The following is a 20203-nucleotide window of genomic DNA, read 5'->3' on the forward strand; positions in this document are numbered from 1 at the left end:
CTCCTTAGTTCATATTTTAATGCTCTCTCCACTTTCTTTGCATTTCTTTTGTTTTCATACGACCTTCTACTCTCTATTAAACCTAAAGCTTTTTCACTAATTGTGTTGCGGAGCAACACTACTGCTTTCGTAGTTTTCTTTTTTTTTTTTTTTTTTTTTTTTTTAAGTGATCAGCGACCTGTAGCTCCGAAGTGGTAAGAGTTAAAAATTTGAGATTTTTCAGAGGGAAGGGAAACGTGAAACAGAGTAAAAAAGTTCCAGAGAAGTTCCTAAAATTTCTAACAGTTTTCCATAAAAAAAAATAAAACCGTTTTTTTCTTAGAAACTCTGCGTTCGATGTTTGGCGTCAAGTTAAGACGACCCTAGCTTCGGAAATAAACTCGTTAGAAATGCAGTTATGCTGAACTCATGTAGAGCTTTCATTTGTCTCTTCGAGAACCGGAGCACAAAATTCCGTAGCTCTTACAGATTTCCCGGAAATAATTCCGGAAAAGTCCATCTCGTTCCGATTTTTTTTGGAATTTTCTCAAATTTTCGATTTTGATGTTTCTTATATTTTTATCGAGTAGTGCTATGAAAAGTATGCAAGAAGAAGTGAAGTGTTCTATATACCAAGTTGCTTCGTTCTCTAAGAAATAATTTCCGAAGTTTCGACGTTCTAGAGGTAACTTCTGTTCTGGACCAGCTAGAATTTTTTTTTCAACGCGGTTCGACAGGTCTCGATCTCCTAACAACTGGAGCTTACAATAGTTTCTCCGAAATAAAATTCCTTCTGTGGGTTTTTCTATTTGGAAGTTTTGTCAAGCCCTCGGGGCAATTTAAATTTTTTGGTGAATTTGGTTTGTTTTATATTTTCCTAGCTTAGACCATCAAAAGTTTAGCAGAAAACTATAAGACGTTATTTCCGTATCTCTTTCAGATTTCCTGGAAATAATTCCCGAAATGTGCGTCTCGAAACATAATACTTCGAATTGGCGTCAAGTTAAGACGGTCCTAGTTTCGGAAGTAAACGTTTTAGAGATAAAATAATTATGAACTCATATAGAACTTTTATTGATGTTTTCGAGAACTGAAGCATGAAATTCCGTAGCTCTTACAGATTTCCCGGAAATAATTCCGGAAAAGTGAATCTCGTTCCGATTTTTTGAAATTTTCTTAAATTTTCGATTTTGATGTCTATTTTATTTTTATCGAAATAAAACCATATCAAAGATGCTTCAAGATAACAATCGAAGCCGCATTAGAAAAATGTCCTCTGAAGGACATAATGGAGACTGTTGCTCCACAACTGTGTCCCGTAGGGCACAGTTGCACGTGTTGCTCCGCAACTGTGCCCTAAGGAACAGGGCACAGTTGCTGCAACACTTCCTGTTGCACAGGCAACGGAGGTCTAGTATTCCTAGTTGCAGTCTTAGCACTCTTCCCGACACCATCAGCAACTTCACAAATTGTTTTTCTGAAATTATTCCATCCATCTTCCACATTGTCAAATTTTAAACTCTCAAGTTTAGTACTCAACTGTTCCTGGAATTTTTTTTATCAAATTTTCATCCTGAAGTCTACCAACATCATAACTTTCCGGGAGGGAGTTACCCTTCCGAAATTTCAGCTTTAAATTAACCTTAGACACTACTAAATGGTGATCTTTACTTTTAACATCAATAACGGCACTCCTATACACCCTAGTATCTTGTATTGATCCTGCTAGTCTTCTGTTTACAATAACATAATCAATAAGGTTTGCTGTCTTACCATCACGTGAATATCATGTCAACTTATGGGCCATTTTGTGACCAAACACCGTATTGGTTATAACTAGGTTGTTATACCTACAAAATTACAAAAGCCTATACCCATTACTGTTTTCTTTTCCTACACCAAATTTACCTAGGCTAGGATATCATCTATCCCTATTTCTACCAACCTGGGCATTAAAATCTCCTAGCAAAAACACCATATTTCTACCTGGTACCCTGTCTATTTGCTCCTGTAACTGTAAGTAAAATTCATCTGAGTCACTAGTGTCTCCATCAGTTGGTTCAATGGGGGCATATACTACTATAACTGATACCCTAAACTTTTTAGTAATAAAATGAGCAATTAGTATTCTATTATTAATACCTTCCCAGCCTAAACAAGACTTAGCAGCTTCCTTATTCATCATGAGCCCTACTCCCTGTCTATGTACCCCATCCTTCCTGCCTGAGTAAACAAATTCTATGTCACCTAATTTCATGCTTCCAACCCTTGGGATATGAGTTTCTGAAACTCCTAATAAATCCAGTTCAAACCGTCTGAATTCGTCAGTCAAAATGTCGATGCGATATTCATTTTTTAACGTCGTAACATTCCAAGTTCCAATTTTCATGTTCTTTAAATCTTTGAAATTATTTTGGCCTCAAGAAAAGCAGTGATCCCGGATACCAGTGCAGGATGGGGACCAACATATCTTCTCTACACCAAAGCGCTTAAGCCGGCTTAGAACCGGACAGCAAGAAGTCCCTGGGACCTCCAGTAAGTTAGAGGCTTTGTGCAATCCTGGGCCCATGTTGGTCACAACAGGGCAATCAGATAGAGGATGACTACATTATTTCCATTAGACCGCACAAGCCCAATGGAGAAACAGCTTTCCCTGTTCTATTTAAAAAATGAAGCACATTCAATTAGGGCCTTCGAAAAAAAAATTGCACAGAGATGGCTATAGGAGGGAAAAGGCGGACAGAGGGTACATTTGACCAGGGAGCAGAAACTCTACGGGTCCAAAACAAAAAAAAATAACGGTTATAATTATTTTGTAGTTTTTGAAATTCAAACATTATAAAAATAAAGTATTGGCAGTAAGTGTTATCAAGTGGAATCTGAAATGTTTGTTTTTGTAATATCTCCATCATTGCTCCTGGAAAACAAAATAAAGTAGACCTAAGAAGACCTGCTTTAATTAAATTTATGTTTTTTGCAATTTTTTGTGCTCAAATCATACAGTTCCTGGGAACAAACTATAAGTAAGGAGTGGTACGGCTCAATAGCAACCAAAACTCTAGAAAAAGATAATTTTCATTCTGATATATAAGTCGAAAGAATCGGATTAATATGCTGATTCCAAATATATAAGTTTCACTTAGTGTACTGTTACACATGAAAGGCTATGAGCATGAAAAAATTTCCTGGTATTCCAAAAAGCAGGAACATCCCCTAAAAGTCAAATAATCTTAATGAAAACCGCACCATCAGATTCTACGTATCAGAGAACCTTTTTTCGGAGGTATCAGCCTTCTATCTATAAAATGTGGAATTTTCTACGTTTTTCCGGAAGAAAAATCATGGGTGCATTGTTATTTGTTGTTTTTTTTTCCCAGATATGATCGTATCGACCAATTTGGCCTAGAAAAATGGGAGAGGGCTCATTCTTTTAAAGATTAAAAATTTTAGTACCCCTTTTAAGTGACCAAAAAGTTAGAGGGCAACTGGGCCCCCTCCTCCGCCATTTTTTTCCAACATCGTCCGATCAAAATTTTTAGATTGTCATTTTGTTCATTATAGTTGGAAAGCCCAATAATTATGTTTTGGATATATCGTGACCCCCCACATCCCCAGGAGAAAGGTCTTTAAGTTATAAAATTTGCCATTTGTTTACGCAGAGTAATTGTTTTTGGAAAATATGCATACATTCTTGGGTAGTGGCTCGCACTGATTCAGATCCTTGAGTTGGGAGGGGAGGCCGTGCTAGGAGGAAAAAGTGGGACATCACTCCTCCGTCTAGAATTTCGTTCAAAAAAGTTTTGTTAAGGCTGGGTTTACTATTGACGTACTGTAACGCAAGGGAAGTTAAAACCAAGTGTTATTATGGGTTTTGTAAATTTTTATGAATGATGGGACACTACTTACGGGTTCATCTTGTGTGAAAAAGCCTATTGTGATCCAATTTTCCGTGTTTTTTCATTTTCAAAATTTTTTACCAACCTTGATATTTTATGCAGTGTAAAATATATCAAAAAAATTATTGCTCGATATAATCAAACATAGGCAGGTAGATCCTAGTGGTCTCTTTTGGAAAAAAGCACATGGACCACAGTAAGGCCTGTTGTGATATGACCGATAAAATCAAAACACTAATTAAATAAATAGTAATTATATCGTACAATAATTATTTTTAATATATTTTTGCATCACAACATCACCGTCAAAAATCTACTAGTAAGTAAAAACGGTGTAATACCATGTTTTTGATCTACATAGTTAAAAACACCTTATTCCAAAGAAGTAACGGTTTTAGTGCTTATTTTCAGAAATAATATAGAGAAATAATACCTATTGCGTTATAGATTATGGTAATAAGTAAATTCTATGTGATCTATGTACTATAAAAAAATAATATACTGACAGTATATTCCTGAGCCAAGTCTTGATGTTGACCAAACATAAAAACTGACTTTCTGTTGCCAGAATCGAGTGGGCCTGTGCACAAAAACCAAAACAAAACGGCACAGTTTGACATACTTTGCTATCTTTTGGGACTTTTTAAGACCTGAAAATGATTTCCAGAAGGTTCCAAAAGAAAATGATTCCGTAAGAACAATTTCATTAATTAACCACACGGATATTCAACAACCACAAGGTATCAAGTAGGGTGTGTGGTATCTTGGTCTCGCTTTCTGATTTCCGAAGAAGCTGTGAGAAACAGCCTCAACAATAATTTCACTCTTTTTTATAGTGCATCTTTTGGGTCAAAGCAGAAAATGGCTTTAAAATTTAGATTTATGTTATAAATTATCTTTCAAAATTGTAATACAAGTCTGTCAAGGACGGCAAGAAAATTCATGTCGAGCTCCTTCAGACGTTTATGGGTAATTGCTAGCTCCAACTTTGGAAAGTGTTTTTTCTATATTTGGTTCGCGCAAAATTTCGTTTGAGTCCTTGCAAATGTTTGAGATCATAAGAAGGCTGTACAAAGAAAAGTGAAAAGATCATACTTGATTTCAGATTTCACAAGAGATTTCACTGTGTTCGTCACAAGTGTTCGTGAACTAGGTAGTAGCTTACGGGTCATTATATGTTATATTGTGGACTGAAACTTCGAGATCAGCACGATAACCTTTCCTAAACGATAGTAAATACAAGGCTTGATATATCGATCTTCTGCTTCATTACCTTCATTGCCTATACAATGACCAGTAAAGAAAAGTAGAAGTGCCTAACGTTACTCAAGGACCCCAGTGATTGCATGCCTTATAAACATCTAGGGGCATTTGATATTCTTAGCATCCCATTCAATTCTATTTAAGCAAATTCATTCATCTCCAGCAGCTCAGCCATTTATTTATTTAATTTTTTTAAATGCTTCTAGAAAAACACTAGACCTTTTGGAATCATTTTTTTCACGTGATAGACACGCTAAGGAGTGACTAACACACTGCATAATAAATAGTTAAGGTAACGAAACCTTTTTTCTGTTGTGTAGATTTTATGGTATTTGTTCCACGCAGCCAGTTCTGTAAATGTTTCAAATTACTAACATCAAAAAAAATTTACACAGAATTTTTTTTTTTATTTGCTTTGTCTGTCGACATATACGTAAACATTTCTTATTTAGTGAGTTCAATTTATGGTTTATATTAATAGAGAAAAAAGACAACGGAAAAAAGAGCACATAATTTCTAATTTCGTCAAAATTTAACATTTATGTCATCGAAAGCTCTGATTTTGGTGTACATAGCGAGTTTTCTGACATTAAAATTACTTGCGTTGAACCCTATAGCGGCACAGTGGATTAATATCTACTTGGCAATATAAAGTACTGGTAATACTTGGCATACAAGTGCCTAACATGCAAGGAAACATTGCTTTAAAGTCTTCAATTAGACAAAGAGAAGGATTAGAAGTAAGCATCGGTCTAAGAAAACGTTAAACATTAACGCCGCACGCTACTAAAATGATTACGTTAAAATTAGCAGTTCTTACAAAATTCCAATTTTCGTAATTTATAAATTCCACGCTACTCTTTGTTAGCGTCATCGAAATAGGATAATGTACAGGGGCTGGGATACAGAATTTTGATATCGTAAAAGTCTTTATTACGTGAATCAAACTGTTTTCTGCATAAATTCTCTTTTCTGTTACGTTGTCGCCCATGGTTGACAAAAGTTAATGCAGTTAATTACAGTTAATCTCAGTAATTTATTGAATCCGCATAATGAAAACTCTTGGTTAAATTCTTTTTAAACATTAAAAAAGAGTTATTACATCAGACAAATTTTTCAGGTCGATGGAACCTTTGGAACTAGCCAAAAAGATTGATACAACGACTGATACAAATATTCTAAGAATTCCAATAATTTTCTTTCTATAAAAGAACAAATTAAAGCTTCTTGAGCCATAAAGAAGAAACAAATAATGTTTTTGTATATACTTTTAAACACAAATACTTAGTCTACAGTTAAAACCACAAAAAAAAAAATGAATAAGCTTATTTGGTGCACGTTGCTTTGAAAAAATGAAAAGGAGTTTTGCAGATAGATGGCGATTGTTTTTTGAGTTAAGCGTCCCCACCTAAGGAAGAAATAGAACACAAAAAAGTTCTAAAGCCCTCCTGGGAGAGAAAAAAAGTGTTAATTGAAGTTAAATGTATATTGAAAACCCGGAAGCTTTGAAAGCGTGGCTTTCTAATATTTTGAAACCATTGTAAGCATTTATATAGGCTCAAAAATCTTTGTTGCCTCAAAGCGAATTCAAACTAAATAGGCCAGATTAGGAATAATGGATTGCTAGTATATTGCCTTTATGAATTTGTAAGCTTTAGTGGCATCTAGAACTGAATTCTTTTGGTTCTAATTTTATATTGCATACTAACTGTGCAGCTTATCCTTGGTAAAATTCTAGTCAAGCTACTATTCACTATCTTGGTAGGCTAAGGTGTTAGGCAGGTTTTAGGAAAATAAAACTTTCAGGGATGGATCTACATAGTAAATTTTATCATAAGAAGGTGTTTTGAAGTACATACCTCTACACATTCTTTTGCTAGAGGGTACTGACCATTAAAAGTCTTTGTGTTATATAAGTGAAAACCTTTCAGTTTAGATCTGCTGCTTAAATAAGTACAAGAAAACTATTTTTAGCTTCATAACTTTGCACAATCCCAGTCAAAATTCTAGTTTAGTGACTTCTTGCTATCTTGGAAAGGGGCTAGATTAGTAAAATGAAACTTTCAGGGATAGGTCTACAGGCCAAAGTATATCCAAGGAAGTTATTTTAAAGTACCCGCCTCCACTCCTTCTCCCTCTAGCTGGCCCTGAAATTTGCCTAAATGACACCTATTGAAATTTTGACAAAACAACATTTTACCTTAATTTTGAGTTACCAGTTGCTTTTTCTCTGCTTTTAGTTCTGAAAATGCAATTCCTGTTATTTGAGTAGAATTCTGAGCCATATCAATGCTTTTTTTTCAAAATTTAGGAAATGTATTTGCATATCTTAACCTTATTAATTAGGATTAAGCAAAGTTGTGAAGCTGAAAACAATTTTGTTGAACTTCATTCAAGCAGAAGATCTATTTTGCAAAACACACAAGTTTTTAAAGTTTATCAAAGGTCAGGATCCTCAAGAAGGGGAGGAAGTAGAGGTAGGTACTTCAAAATACTGTCCCAGGACACACTTTAGCCTGTAGTCCCAATCCCAATTTATGAGGTTTCAAAGATCTGCAAAAATATAAAACTAGGCTATTTGTATTGCTTAGAATTCTGCTCATCTACCAGGAATTACCCTACATTTGCATAACCAAAACCAGAGAAAAAGAGACTGAAAATTAAGATAAAATATTGTTTTGTTAAAATTCTAATAGGTATAGACATTTCAAGTGGGCAAATTTCTAAGACTCAGAAGTCAGAATAGGGCTAACATAGAATATTGGAAATACTATCTAGGTATATGTTTTTGGCCCTGGATTCATTACTGAAAATTGAATTTTCTTTATCTAGCCTAACTGTTTTCCAATATAACAAAAATTAGCTTGTCTAGAATTTTACCTTTGTCCTCTTAACTGAACTTAACATCAGAGAATAATAGCAAAATTTGCAGCCTAGTTCATTACAGTACCTCAAATCACACCTTTGTGTGAAGCCTAAGAATGCCTAAGAATTTTCCCTAACTAACTTTGCCTAAACTTTGCCTAAGAATTTTTCAGCTAGTTGACCACTCCTCATTCTCATTTAGCTATTAGTGTATATGGTTGACTCTGGTGCTTCCCAGTTATACTTTTTAGCACTCCTTGTGAAAGTGTCTGTTTTAAATTTTAGCAAAAAGGCCAATGTGCTATATTGGCTTCTTTTATGTTAGCAACAGTTTTGGGTAAATTTGTAGTTTACAACATAATTTATCTAGGATGAAAGTGAATATATCATTTGATGCTTTTTTTCTGTATTTTCATAATTCAATAGTTAATTGTAGGGCAAATTCCATTTTGAGCCCTTAAATAGCTAAGAGGACTCAAACAGTCCATAGTTCTCAAAGAAGTTTAAAAGTATGTTTCTTAAGAAAACTAGCTTGGGAGAAAATATTGCCACTTGTAGCTGATTTAGGAATGGTAATTATTATTTTCCTTAGTGCATATAGTAAAATGTTAGTTTGAAAACAAATTTGCAGAATTTTTAAAAAACCTGAAAACCCTTAAAAATTATGCAAGTCTTGCTTGATGTCATTCTTGAAGGGTTTCAGACTTTTGAAAAACTCTACAAAATTGTGTTCTTGATAACATTTTACCAGTAAAAAAAAGAATAATTACCATTTAATTATTGAGAAAATAATGATTACCATCCCTAAATCAGCTTCAAATGGCATTTTTGCCTGAGACAGTTTTTTTCTAAACATGCAACTAAACTTTTAAACTTCTGACAACTATGGATGGTTTTACCTTTTGGTGCCCACTAATGGCTCAAAATGGAATCTGCCCTAAAAACAATTATTAAACAATGAGAGGGCATAAGAAAAGGCATCAAATGGTGTACAATATTCACTTTCATTGTAGCTAGATTATGTTTTAAACTGCAAATTTACCGAGTCTAGAGTAAAGCTTCTGAATGACAAGTCTCAAGGATACATTCTAAAACAAAAAGAGAACCATTTTTAGATTGCTAATTTTATGATGACCTATTTTTATGATTAATTACCTTAAATTGCACTTGTCTATTCCTAAATTGCACTTAAATTGCCAGTGATCAGGATAAGGATGATTTAAGGTTTTTTATGGCACTTGGTATTAACCAAATGACATATAGCAACTGCAAATTCTGTTGGTCCTGGTTTTGCTACTTTAGGCACTTCCAGGTAAGCTAGGACAATCAAATTTGGCTGGCGTATCAGGGACCAGACCAGATTAAATTAGAAATAGTTGTTTTCCCAGTTTGATCATCTGGGGGAGAGTGGGGGGCCTTTTACTTTGGAAAAAATAGAAGTATTTTTAACTTACAAATGGTTGATCAGATCTTAATGAAATTTGATGTTTGGAAGGATATCATGTCTCAGAGCTGTTATTCAAATCCCAACCGGATCTGGTGACATTGGGGTTGGGGGGTTGGGAAGGGGAAACCTAAAATCTTGGAAAACACTCAGAGTGGAGGGATTGGGATGAAACTTGGTGGGAAAAATAAGCACAAGTCCTAGATACATGATTGACATAAACGGAACGGATCCGCTCTCTTTGGGGTAGTTGGGGGAGGGGGGTAATTCTGAAAAATTAGAAAAAAATGAGGTATTTTAACTTACAAATGGGTGATCAGATCTCAATGAAATTTGATATTTAGAAGAATATTGTGTCTTGAAGCTCTTATTTTAAATCCCGACCGGATCTGGTGACATTGGGGGGAGTTTGGGGTAGGGAACTGGAAATCATGGAAAATGCTTAGATTGGAGGGATCAGGATGAAACTTGGTGGGAAAATTAAGCAGAAGTCTAAGATACATGATTTACATAATTGGAACTGATCCGCTCTATTGGGGGGGGGATTAATTCTGAAAAATTAGAAAAATGATGTATTTTTAACTTATGAAGGAGTGATTGGATCTTCATGAAACTTCATATTTAGAAGGACCTTGTTACTCAGATCTCTTATTTTAAATCTCAACCAGATCCAGCATCATGGGGGAGGGACTGGAAATCTTAGAAAATACTTAAAGTGGAGAGATCAGGATGAAACAGGATGGGAAGAATAAAAAACTGTCTAAGATACATGACTGACATTACTGGACCGGATCTGCTCTCTTTGGTGGAGTGGGGGGGGGGGGTAATTTTGAAAATTGAGGTATTTGTAACTTATGAAAGGGTGACCAGATTCAAATGAAATTTGATATTTAGAAGGATTTTGTGCTTTAAAGCTCTAATTTTAAATTCCGACCAGATCCTGTGACATTGGGGGGAGTTGGAGGGGGAACGAGAATTCTTGGAAAATGTGAAAATTGGGGTATTTTTGTCTTACAAATAGGTGATGAGATCTTAATGAAATTTTGTATTTAGAAGGAATTCATGTCTCAGAGCTCTTGTTTCAAATACCGCCCAGATCTTTTGATATTGGGGGGAGTTGGAGGGGGAAATCTTGGAAAACACTTGGAGTGGAGGAATTGGGATGAAGCTTGGTGGATAGAATAAGCAAATGTCCTTGATACATGATTGACATAACCATACTGGATTTGTTCTCTTTGGGAGAGATGGGGGGAGGGGTTCAGTGATTTGGCGAGTTTGGTGCTTCTGGTGGTGCTAGGATGATGAAAATTGGTAGGCTTGTCAGGGAGCCGCATAAATTGATTTGATATAGTCGTTTTCCCAGATTCCACCATCTGGAGGGTTAAAGGGAGAGGGAAAATTAGAAAAAAAATAGGTATTTATAGCTTACGAGTGGGTGATCAGATCTCAATGAATTTTGATATTTAGAAGGACATTATGACTCAGAGCTCTTATTTTAAATCCCGAGTGGCATTAAGCCTCTGATTTTCCTTTTAAATCAATCTGTTGATTCTTAGAATTTTGTTAGAGCTCATACCATATGAGCTCTTGGCTCTTTGCTCTTCTTGCCTTGTCACAAGTGCCATATGAGCTCTTAGCTCTTATTTTTTAAAGTATTTCATTAGCAAACCAAGTATTTAAGTTTTTATCTACATAATACATCTATAGAGCCAACCAATAGTTTTTGTAAAGTGAACTGACTACCTACAAAACAAAATTTAAAGGAGGATTTGTCTTCCCTGCAAAAATGTCTATGCCTTTTTTTTTGCAAACATCAATGTCTCTACAAATGGTGAGCTGGGCTAAACCAGTGAGCTTTTCTTGTTGTTTTGAATTACTTAGTCAGGTTTTTAACCTTCTAAGTGTAGAGAAGCTTCTTTCTGGAGTAGCAGTATTGACAGTCAATAGAAGAGAAATGTTTGGGAAAAGGTCAATTTGCGTTTGGGAAGAGGTTTTAAGATAAGAGGTTTTTCACATTTGTTGCATCAAAGCTCAAACTCTTGCTTCAAACAGTCTTGCTTGGGAACAATATTGCCATATAATTTAAGCAAAGACTTCAATTGTATTGATTTGGGATCAACTGATACAATCTTCAAATATACAAGGATGCTTAGATGAGACAACACATTCTGGTGGAGTTCAAAGCATTGTCTCAGCTCTGATATGAAGTGGCCTAGGAAAGGAATAAACAGTGAAGTTCTATTATGAGTAAGAAGATCAGGACTATCAAGATGAGATTTCCTTCCACCTCTTGTTCTTTGGCGAGTCGTCTCAGGCCCTAAAGTAGTTGCAAAGACTGAGCTTTGTTGAAAAGAGGAGCAAAGATAGCAACAGAATATTATCTCTTTGTCATTGTTCTAGAAAGAACAGTTTTTGGTGTCTACAGGAGGCAGCCAAGTTGCAGTCAACTGACTGAAGAGTCTTGCACAAAGGTAGCATCAGGCAGTTAAGTTCCTTTACAGCATGGAGATGCATAACAAACTGTGACTGCTTCATGATATCCAGCACTTACAATGCTTTTGCAGAGGTTTCTGCATTACTGTTCACCTCAACAGCTTTAAGAGAATGCAGAATTGGCTGGCAGGGTTCAAGAAAATGCATGACTGAATCAGGGCACTTCAGCCATCTTGTTGAGCAGAGTCCAGTCAGGTTCTGTACTTGGAAATCTGGCAAGAGATTGTTGATTTTTTGATAGGGTTCCAAAGAAATGCTTAAAAGCTGGAATAGAGCAGACATGTGAAATGACAAGGTTGAGACTATGTGCACTACGGCTGATGTAAAGTGCCTTTGGATACTGTTGGCATATAACAGCCTGAACAACACATGGCCACTCATTGCTGCCAAGCCATCATACCCCTGGCCAACTATCTTGTTTAGGTCAAGCCCAAGGCTTTCCAAAAAATGTAGAATTGCCAAAGTGAGACATTGTCCAGTTAACTGGGACAAAACAAAGAAAAATCTTGTGAAAATATCCAGCAGAGGTGTAGCAGACACATACACATAGCTGCTCCATATTTCACCAGACTTTAGTTGCCAACCCCCGCCCTTAGTCACAAAAGAGCTTGGAAATTGCTATCATTTTGAGATGGTTCTAGATCTTTGGGTGAAATGGGACTGAAATCATTCATACTCGAAGGGTAAGCTGTTGCCTTATGTAAAATACTACAATTTCAACAACCAGTCTTGGTTTCTGATGACTTTCCTTAACCTGCACTGTTCTTGCTGTGTCTATCTGGTTGATGATGTTACCCTGCCTTTTCTCTGCAACAGAATGAAGTTATCTGTGGTTAAAGTGTATTTTTTGTGAAGCTGTGTTTGTTGGTGACTTGTGTAGCATTCAATTGCATCCTTCCAGTTCCTGAAGGGTTTGCTGACAAGGTTACTTAAAAGCACCCATCCAAAAATGGCAAATAGGACAACCAGTTGCAACAAATCAGCCAACCCAACTGAAACTTCAACTTTCTTTTCCCAGATATTGGAAAAGCTTATGCATTATCAGGAGTCCAAGGACTCTTTAGCAGACCAAGTTGGGATACTATGTCAAGTGGCAATGATTTGTGGACAAACCATCCAATGTCATTTGGAACCAAACAAGTCTGAGTAATAGCATGCTGTGAAGTGCCTGTATTAAGTGGACTAGAATATGAATCAAGTTTAGCATCCTCAAGTTGAACCTGAGAATCACTAGCTGCTTCCATGTCATTTAAGCCTGCAGGGGCTGATGAACAATCTAGACAACCCACTAACATCACTGTTTGAAATAACTAACTTTGTTTGCTTGGGTGCAAAAAATTATGTTATATCATATTTCTTTTGCATTTTTCCAATCACTCTTCTCTAAACAAATTTGGAAATTAAACTAACAAAACAAGATGTCTTGTGACTCCTTTATGTGTCCTGTTTCACAATTACTGGTTCTGTAAACATACAGGAAATAAGCTGAATTTTAGGGGGGGGGGGGCTATGAAAAATACTTTGTCCTTGAATATACATATGTACTTCATTCTTGTCATTACAGAGCATTCTATTGTACAAACACACAATTTTCCCAACAGCTCGCGCCACCCCAACAGCTAGTATATATATATATATACATATATATATATATATATATATATATATATATATATATATATATATATATATATATATATATATATATATATATATATATATAGAAAGATGGGTTTATTAATATAAATAACAAAACAAGCAAATGGCCCGAAGCAAAGCTTGTTTGGGCTTACAAACCCAATACACATACAAATAAAAACAATATGAAAAAGAAAATAAAAAAGAGAAATAAAAAAGAAAAGAAGAAGAAGAAAAAATTCAACTACCCTGCATTTCAATTGATACGGAATTACACTTCAAAAAAGACAAAACAAAAAGTAACTAAAACCACTTGACCAGTATCGCCTAAAACAAAACCAACATCTTGGCTCCATTTGAGGTCCACTCAACTATCAAAACCATAAATATTAAGGCAAAATAGCTTTAATTTCCGCCGAAATTCAAGAAAATTATCCATGTTTCTCAAAGTCGTAGGTAAAAAATTCCATGCATGCGGTCCTAGATGCCAAATAGAAAATTGAGATCTACGGGTAATAGCAAGTGGACAACGAATTATATCGTACTGTCTTGTAGAAGTTTGTAGAAGACTGTTCATTGTAGCCTGTTTATTTTCTATTTTCATTTTGCTTAATATTTTCTCCATTTATTAGATGATGATTTTTTAAGGTAAACTTTATGAATCACAAATCTTTTTTATTATTCTTACCTTTTAATGCTTTGTTCCCAAGAATCTATTAATTGATGTAAGATTTCTGAGAAGAAATCCATATATGTGTTAGAAACAAGTTTTGAAGCTTGTACAAAATCGTCAGACTTGTCTAATAAAGCTCTAATACAAAAGTTTGTTTTGTAAATACTCATTTAAAAAGTATTCTCTACCCTTGGGGGGGGGAGGCTATTGGTTAGAAGCTTTCTGATTTTAGGCAATGTCCTGGCTTATATCATGTGTAACTGCATCAAATTCCTGCTTAATGGGTATTGGTTTGCATCCATTAAATAAACTCAGCTGAGCCTAGTTTGTTTCATGGGTCCTGCATCTTAAAACTCTACTTTCTAGGGTTAATGAGTCCTTCATAGCCAAAAAATTCTCTCGAATGGCTTGATTTTGAATTCTGCAGACAATTCAGTCCTGAATCATTTCCTCTTGTTTTTGTACAGACATGATTTTGCCAATGTTTCTAGTTCTGTGATGTATCTTACAATACTTTCGTTTTCTAGCTGGTCCCTCTTTTCGAAGATGTGCCTTGTGAAGACATTGTTATTCTTTGGGCTTGTATAATCCTTAAAGTATTTGATAAGAAGTTCAATTTTATTGACTTCACCCTTTGATAAGGTGTTCAACTTTATTGAGTTCAACGTTTTCTAATTCAGAAATATTAAAAATCTCTCTGCCTTTTCTCCCATCCAAATGAGAAGGTAGGCATACTGTGATTTTTCAGGTTTTTCTGCCAGTGATCCTATAAGCATCAACCAAGCACACGGTTCAAACCGATTCCATTCATCTGTCAAGTAGATGGCATTGCAGTTGATGGATGGCTTTTGAAATTCCATAATAGTATCGGAATTCGATGCCAAATTCCACTTCTGACACCATGCAACAATCCTGAGTAATGAGTTTATTTAACCCAGGCAAAGAAAAAGCACAGTACAAGGACAACACAAACAACAACAATGCTAAAGCACAAGCAAAGCAACACTAACCACCCTTCAATTTTAGCAAAGCAAAGCAACAACAATTTTACACTAACCATCCTTAAATTCTGTGAAGATATTTGGAATAAATTTGTGGTATAAGTGCCAAGAAAGTGAAGACCTGTGTTTTACTATAGAATTTGTTGTTTATTGCAGAAAATAGCTGAAAGAAAAATGAAACATTGCAAAAAATTTTAACTTTTGCATTAAGAGTCTAATCTTTTCTTTATGTTGAAATAAATTTTGTGCATCCAGGATATCAAAAGGTCATATTTCCAATATCTCAGGAGCATCTAAGGGTATTAAATTGAAACTTTGAGGTAATTAAATGTCCTTTAAATTCTTAAATTATTCAAAACTCACCTTAAAGAACTAAAATGTCTTATAGTCTATATAAATCAAAACAAATCCTTTTTTCTGTTCCAAATTAGTTGCCTCTCAGTGTTTTTGTGGCACTTGGTATTTATCAAGTGACATATAGCAATTGCAATTTATGTCTGTTGGTCTGTCAGTCCTGGTTTTGCTAGTTCAGGCACTTTCAGATAAGCTAGAACGATGAACGCTGGCAGGCGTATCAAAGAACAGATCAGATTAAGTTAGAAATAGTCTTTCCCCTGATTCAACCATCTGGGGGGGGGGGGGGGTGGAGGGAAAGTTAATTTAGAAAAATTAGAAAAAGAGGTACTCTTAACTTACAAACGGTGATTGGATCTTAATGAAATTTGTTATTTAGAAGGATCTCGTGTCTCATAGCTCTTATTTTAAATCCCTTATTAAAATCCCTCTTATTTAAAATTAGAGATCTTGGAAAACGCTTAGAGTGTAGAGATTGGGATGAAACATGGTGGGAAGAATAAGCACATGTCCTAGATACGTGATTGACATAACCGTACCGGATCTGCTCTCTTTGGGGGAGTTGGGGGGGAGTAATTCCGAAAAATTAGAAAAAATCAGGTATTTTTAACTTATGAATGGGCAATCAGATCTTAATGAAATTTGTTATTTAGAAGGACCTCATGCCTCAGAGCTCTTAGAGTGGGGAAATTGGGATGAAACTTGGTGGGAAGAATAAGAACAAATCCCAGATACGTGATTGACATAACCGGAGTGGATCCGCTCCCTTTGGGGGGAGTTCGAAGGGGGGGTTAATTTGGAAGAATTAGAAAAACGAGGTTTTTTCAGCTTACGAACGTGTGATCAGATCTCAATGAAATTTGATATTCAGAAGGACTCTCTGTCTCAGAGCTCTCATTGTAATTCCTGACCGGATCCGGTGATATTTGGGGAAGTTGGGGGGAAACCAGAAATCTTGGAAAACGCTTAGAGTGGAGAGATTTGGATAAAACTTGGTGGGAAGAATAAGCACAAGTCCTAGATCCGTTATTGATATAACTGGACCGGATCCGCTCTCTTTGGAGGGGAGATGTCCAGTGTGTTGGCAAGTTTGGTGCTTCTGGACATGCTATGATGATGAAAATTGGTAGGCGTGTAAGGGACTTGCACAAATTGACTTGATAACAGTCGTATCCCCAACTAGACCATCTGGGGGGTGGGGCTGGAGGGAAGGGAACTCGTGAAAATGGAGGTTTGTTTATCTCACGAATGGGTGATCGGATCTTAATGAAACTTGATATATAGAAAGATCTCATGTCTCAGATGTTCCATTTTTAATTCGGATTGGATCTGGGGACATAGGGGGGCTGAGGCGGGAAATGGAAATCTTGGAAATCTGAAATCTTGGAAAACCCTTAGAGTGGAGAGATCTGGGTGAAACTTGATTTGAAGTATAAGCACAAGTTCTAGATACGTGATTAGCATAAGCGGACCAGATCTGATCTCTTTGGGGGAGTTGGAGGGATTTCTAGTGCTTTGGCGAGTTCGGTGCTTCTTGACGTGCTAGGACAATGAAATCGATAACTCTAGTATGGAGTCTAATTTTAGGTTCTGACCTCGTCACAAGTGCCATATGAGCTCTTGGCTCTTGTTTGACTAGTTTTTGAATACATTTTTCTCCTTTTGATCTATAACGAATTTTTCAGTTTTTGTTAAACAAATGGTTAGTGTAAGTTGTAATGGGTGCCCCTTGGCTACTTGTGGTTGGTACTGTCTGAGCTATTTCCAGGGTGAAGGCAAGTGGTTGAACAACCCCCCCCCTCCAACCCCAAAGTGTGGTTTTAAAACTAAATCAAAAGGCACTGTTTGTATGGTTGCCAATAAGACACCATAGCAACATATCAAGAACGATCACATTGAATTATTTCTCCAGAAAATAAAACTCCGTGCCTCTTCTAGATTTTATGGAAATGATTCTGGAAAATCGATCCCCGAAGGCCAAATTCGATTCTTTGGGTGGTTTTTCTGAATTTTTTATTCACCTTTTTTTATGATACCTTTGTCCAACTCTTAAAAAATATCAAAAATACATATATGCAAACTTTTTTGCTTTTTGTAAAGTTTTTTTTCCCCTCCCCCCAAATGAAAATTCTGGTTACGTCCTTGGCTGATGGTGTATGTTTTCAATTGTTTATTCCCTTTCCAGATGTGAAGCTGACCCTTCTGCCTTGGCAAAATACGTCCTAGCCCTTGCAAAGAAGGACAAGACGGAAGAGGAGCTTAGAGCTTCAATGATTAGTCAGTTAGATGTCTTTCTTCAAAAAGGTACTTTTCAAATGTAGCTTTGTTTTCTTTAAAGTCTACAAATTTGTAGAAGTGCATTATGGAGCCTACAACTTTGATCAATACATATTTTATGTATCTAATTCCAATATTTTTTTTTCACTTTCTCCAACGTAAATGCCACTAAAAGGAATTCTTCCTAGAAAATACCTAGAATAAATCTAGAAGTGGGTATCCACTTCCAAATTGACGCCATCATAAAAAGTGAAAAAAAGTCAAAATTTGTTATAGGCTTAGCTTCATTTTTAGCTCTATTTATTAACACAATTATATTTTTACTCGTCAGTAGTGTTAGGACTACTGACGAATCGAGCACTAGTGACTGACGAATGGTTAGCATTGGTTAGGAGCCTTCATAAAGCATTTAGCTAAAATTCTTTCTTAAATTGCTTGTATGATTGTTCGATATTTTTGATTACTTTCTCTAAGTTTTAAAGACCAGAAACATCCCAAATTTCTTAGGTAAATATCCCAAAGTGCAAGTAAAAATGCACCCTCAAGTCGTCAAAACGAAATTTTGTTTCCTCCAGTTGCATTTGTTTGCCTGATTTCCAATAACTATATTTCCTTAAAATCCAAATTAAGCTCACCTTTTCTTCTATTAATGCAAAGTTAAATACTTTGTCAAATAAATATCTAGAAATTAAAGTTTTGAGAAAAATGATGTTCAGGTACTCTGCCACATTCCAGATTAGTTGAATTAGTGAAGTCTATAAGGAAGTTATACAAATAGAAAGCAGCTTACGTCTTTGCTCTTATTTGTATTTTTATTCATTTTTTTTCTCAGTCTGGCAACATTTACAAATTTAAACATTCAAACATGACTCTTTAAGTATTTTAATGTTTAACCCAATTGATTACGTTTATTCTTTTCTTTCTACATAAACATTTTTTTTCTTGGGGGGACAGGGACGTCTCTCAAAACAAAACTTAAGCTTTGATTTTGACTTACTGTAAACCTCACAGGTTTTAGTAATTCTTTGTAGCCCTCTTGGAATGGCCCTCTTGGAAATCTTGGAATTAACTTTAACTAATTACCTTAGAAAGCCTTGAAGTTTACTGCTTTGTCTTTTTTTAATGAGCCTTTCTACGAGACTACATCCTTCCTAGCATTAGTCTGAACAACTTGTCTGGAAAAGATGTCGCTGTACCCCCCCCCCCCCCTTCTCCAAGGTGAAGCCTATGCCCTAAACATGCTACATCTTTTCAGAGACTATACATTTTGTGGATACTCTTTTCATAGCATTAGAGACGAAGTCTTACATTCCTCCAGTTTTGGGTACAGAGTCAGTAGTACCTGAAAATGCGCAGAATTTGGAATTTGCGCAAGAAGTACAAAAAAGTCCACATGTTGGGTACAGTATTGATGGACCAGTAGGAAGACCTGAAGTACATATCAAGAGATCAGAAAGTGTAAGTTATTTAATTTCTTTTTTTTTTTTTAAGAAAACATACAGTATTGAAGTAAACCCAGGTCTATAAAATAATTATCAAAATGTGAGTCGTCAATGTTTGACTTAAAACCCCGGTAGTTCACTTTAATTGTATTTTGGACCAATAGTAACGCCTTGAATTAAACCTCACAGTGATTATCATTATTGCAGCATCAGATGCATCCTGGTAAAGAACGACGCCTAGACCATAGTACCCAAAAATTAAAATCGTGTATTTCGAAAAAGAAAATATCAAATGAGGAAGAATCTCCATTTGAAGTTGATCCAGGAATGGTAGCTATTATTTATTCCAATCAAGACAAACTGATGATAATTTCAGAAAATTCTTGAAACCTACCAAAAATAGTGTCGATAGAAATGAAAAATGTACTATTGGAATCACTGTAGTCAAAAAATCCCAAATAGGAGAATCACAGTCTATGTCCTTTTCTAATGGTTTTTTTTTTTTTTCTTTTTTGCCTTTGCTGCTAGTGGAATATTGGAACATTACAGCAAGCTGTATAAGGGCTTATTTGAAAGCCAATAATTATATGTAGATGATTTTTGTAATTAACTAAAGTTAATATTAAAATAAAGTGCATTTTTTATGATGAATCTGTGCGTTAGGATTCAGAGGGGTCATTTTCCCGCAAAAAGGGGGCTTGTTCAGCTGAATCATCCATAAGCCATAAAATGTGAACAGATAAAGTGCGAATTTTTAATTTTAAGCTCTTGAAGCAATGTCACAAATTGACTAAAGGGGGTGGTCAACATGATAATCATGACTAATCATGATTCGGATATCAATATATTCCAAGAAATATGGGGTTGACAAACGAACA

General features: G+C 35.6%; 1 protein-coding gene across 1 annotated transcript in view; it reads left to right on the top strand.

Annotated features, from left to right (window-relative positions):
- Window positions 1-6540: 6540 nt before the first annotated feature.
- Window positions 6541-20203, top strand: part of LOC136025243 (RNA-binding protein 26-like) — a 77089-nt gene continuing 63426 nt past the window's right edge. Inside the window, exons 1-3 of the mRNA XM_065701076.1 lie at window positions 6541-6678; window positions 17792-17910; window positions 19139-19341. Coding sequence (XP_065557148.1) covers window positions 6620-6678; window positions 17792-17910; window positions 19139-19341 — 381 coding nt within the window. The 5' untranslated portion in view covers window positions 6541-6619. The remainder of the gene's footprint in view (window positions 6679-17791; window positions 17911-19138; window positions 19342-20203) is intronic.

Source organism: Artemia franciscana, chromosome 3, assembly GCF_032884065.1.
Source record: "Artemia franciscana chromosome 3, ASM3288406v1, whole genome shotgun sequence".
NCBI classification, from domain to species: domain Eukaryota; kingdom Metazoa; phylum Arthropoda; class Branchiopoda; order Anostraca; family Artemiidae; genus Artemia; species Artemia franciscana.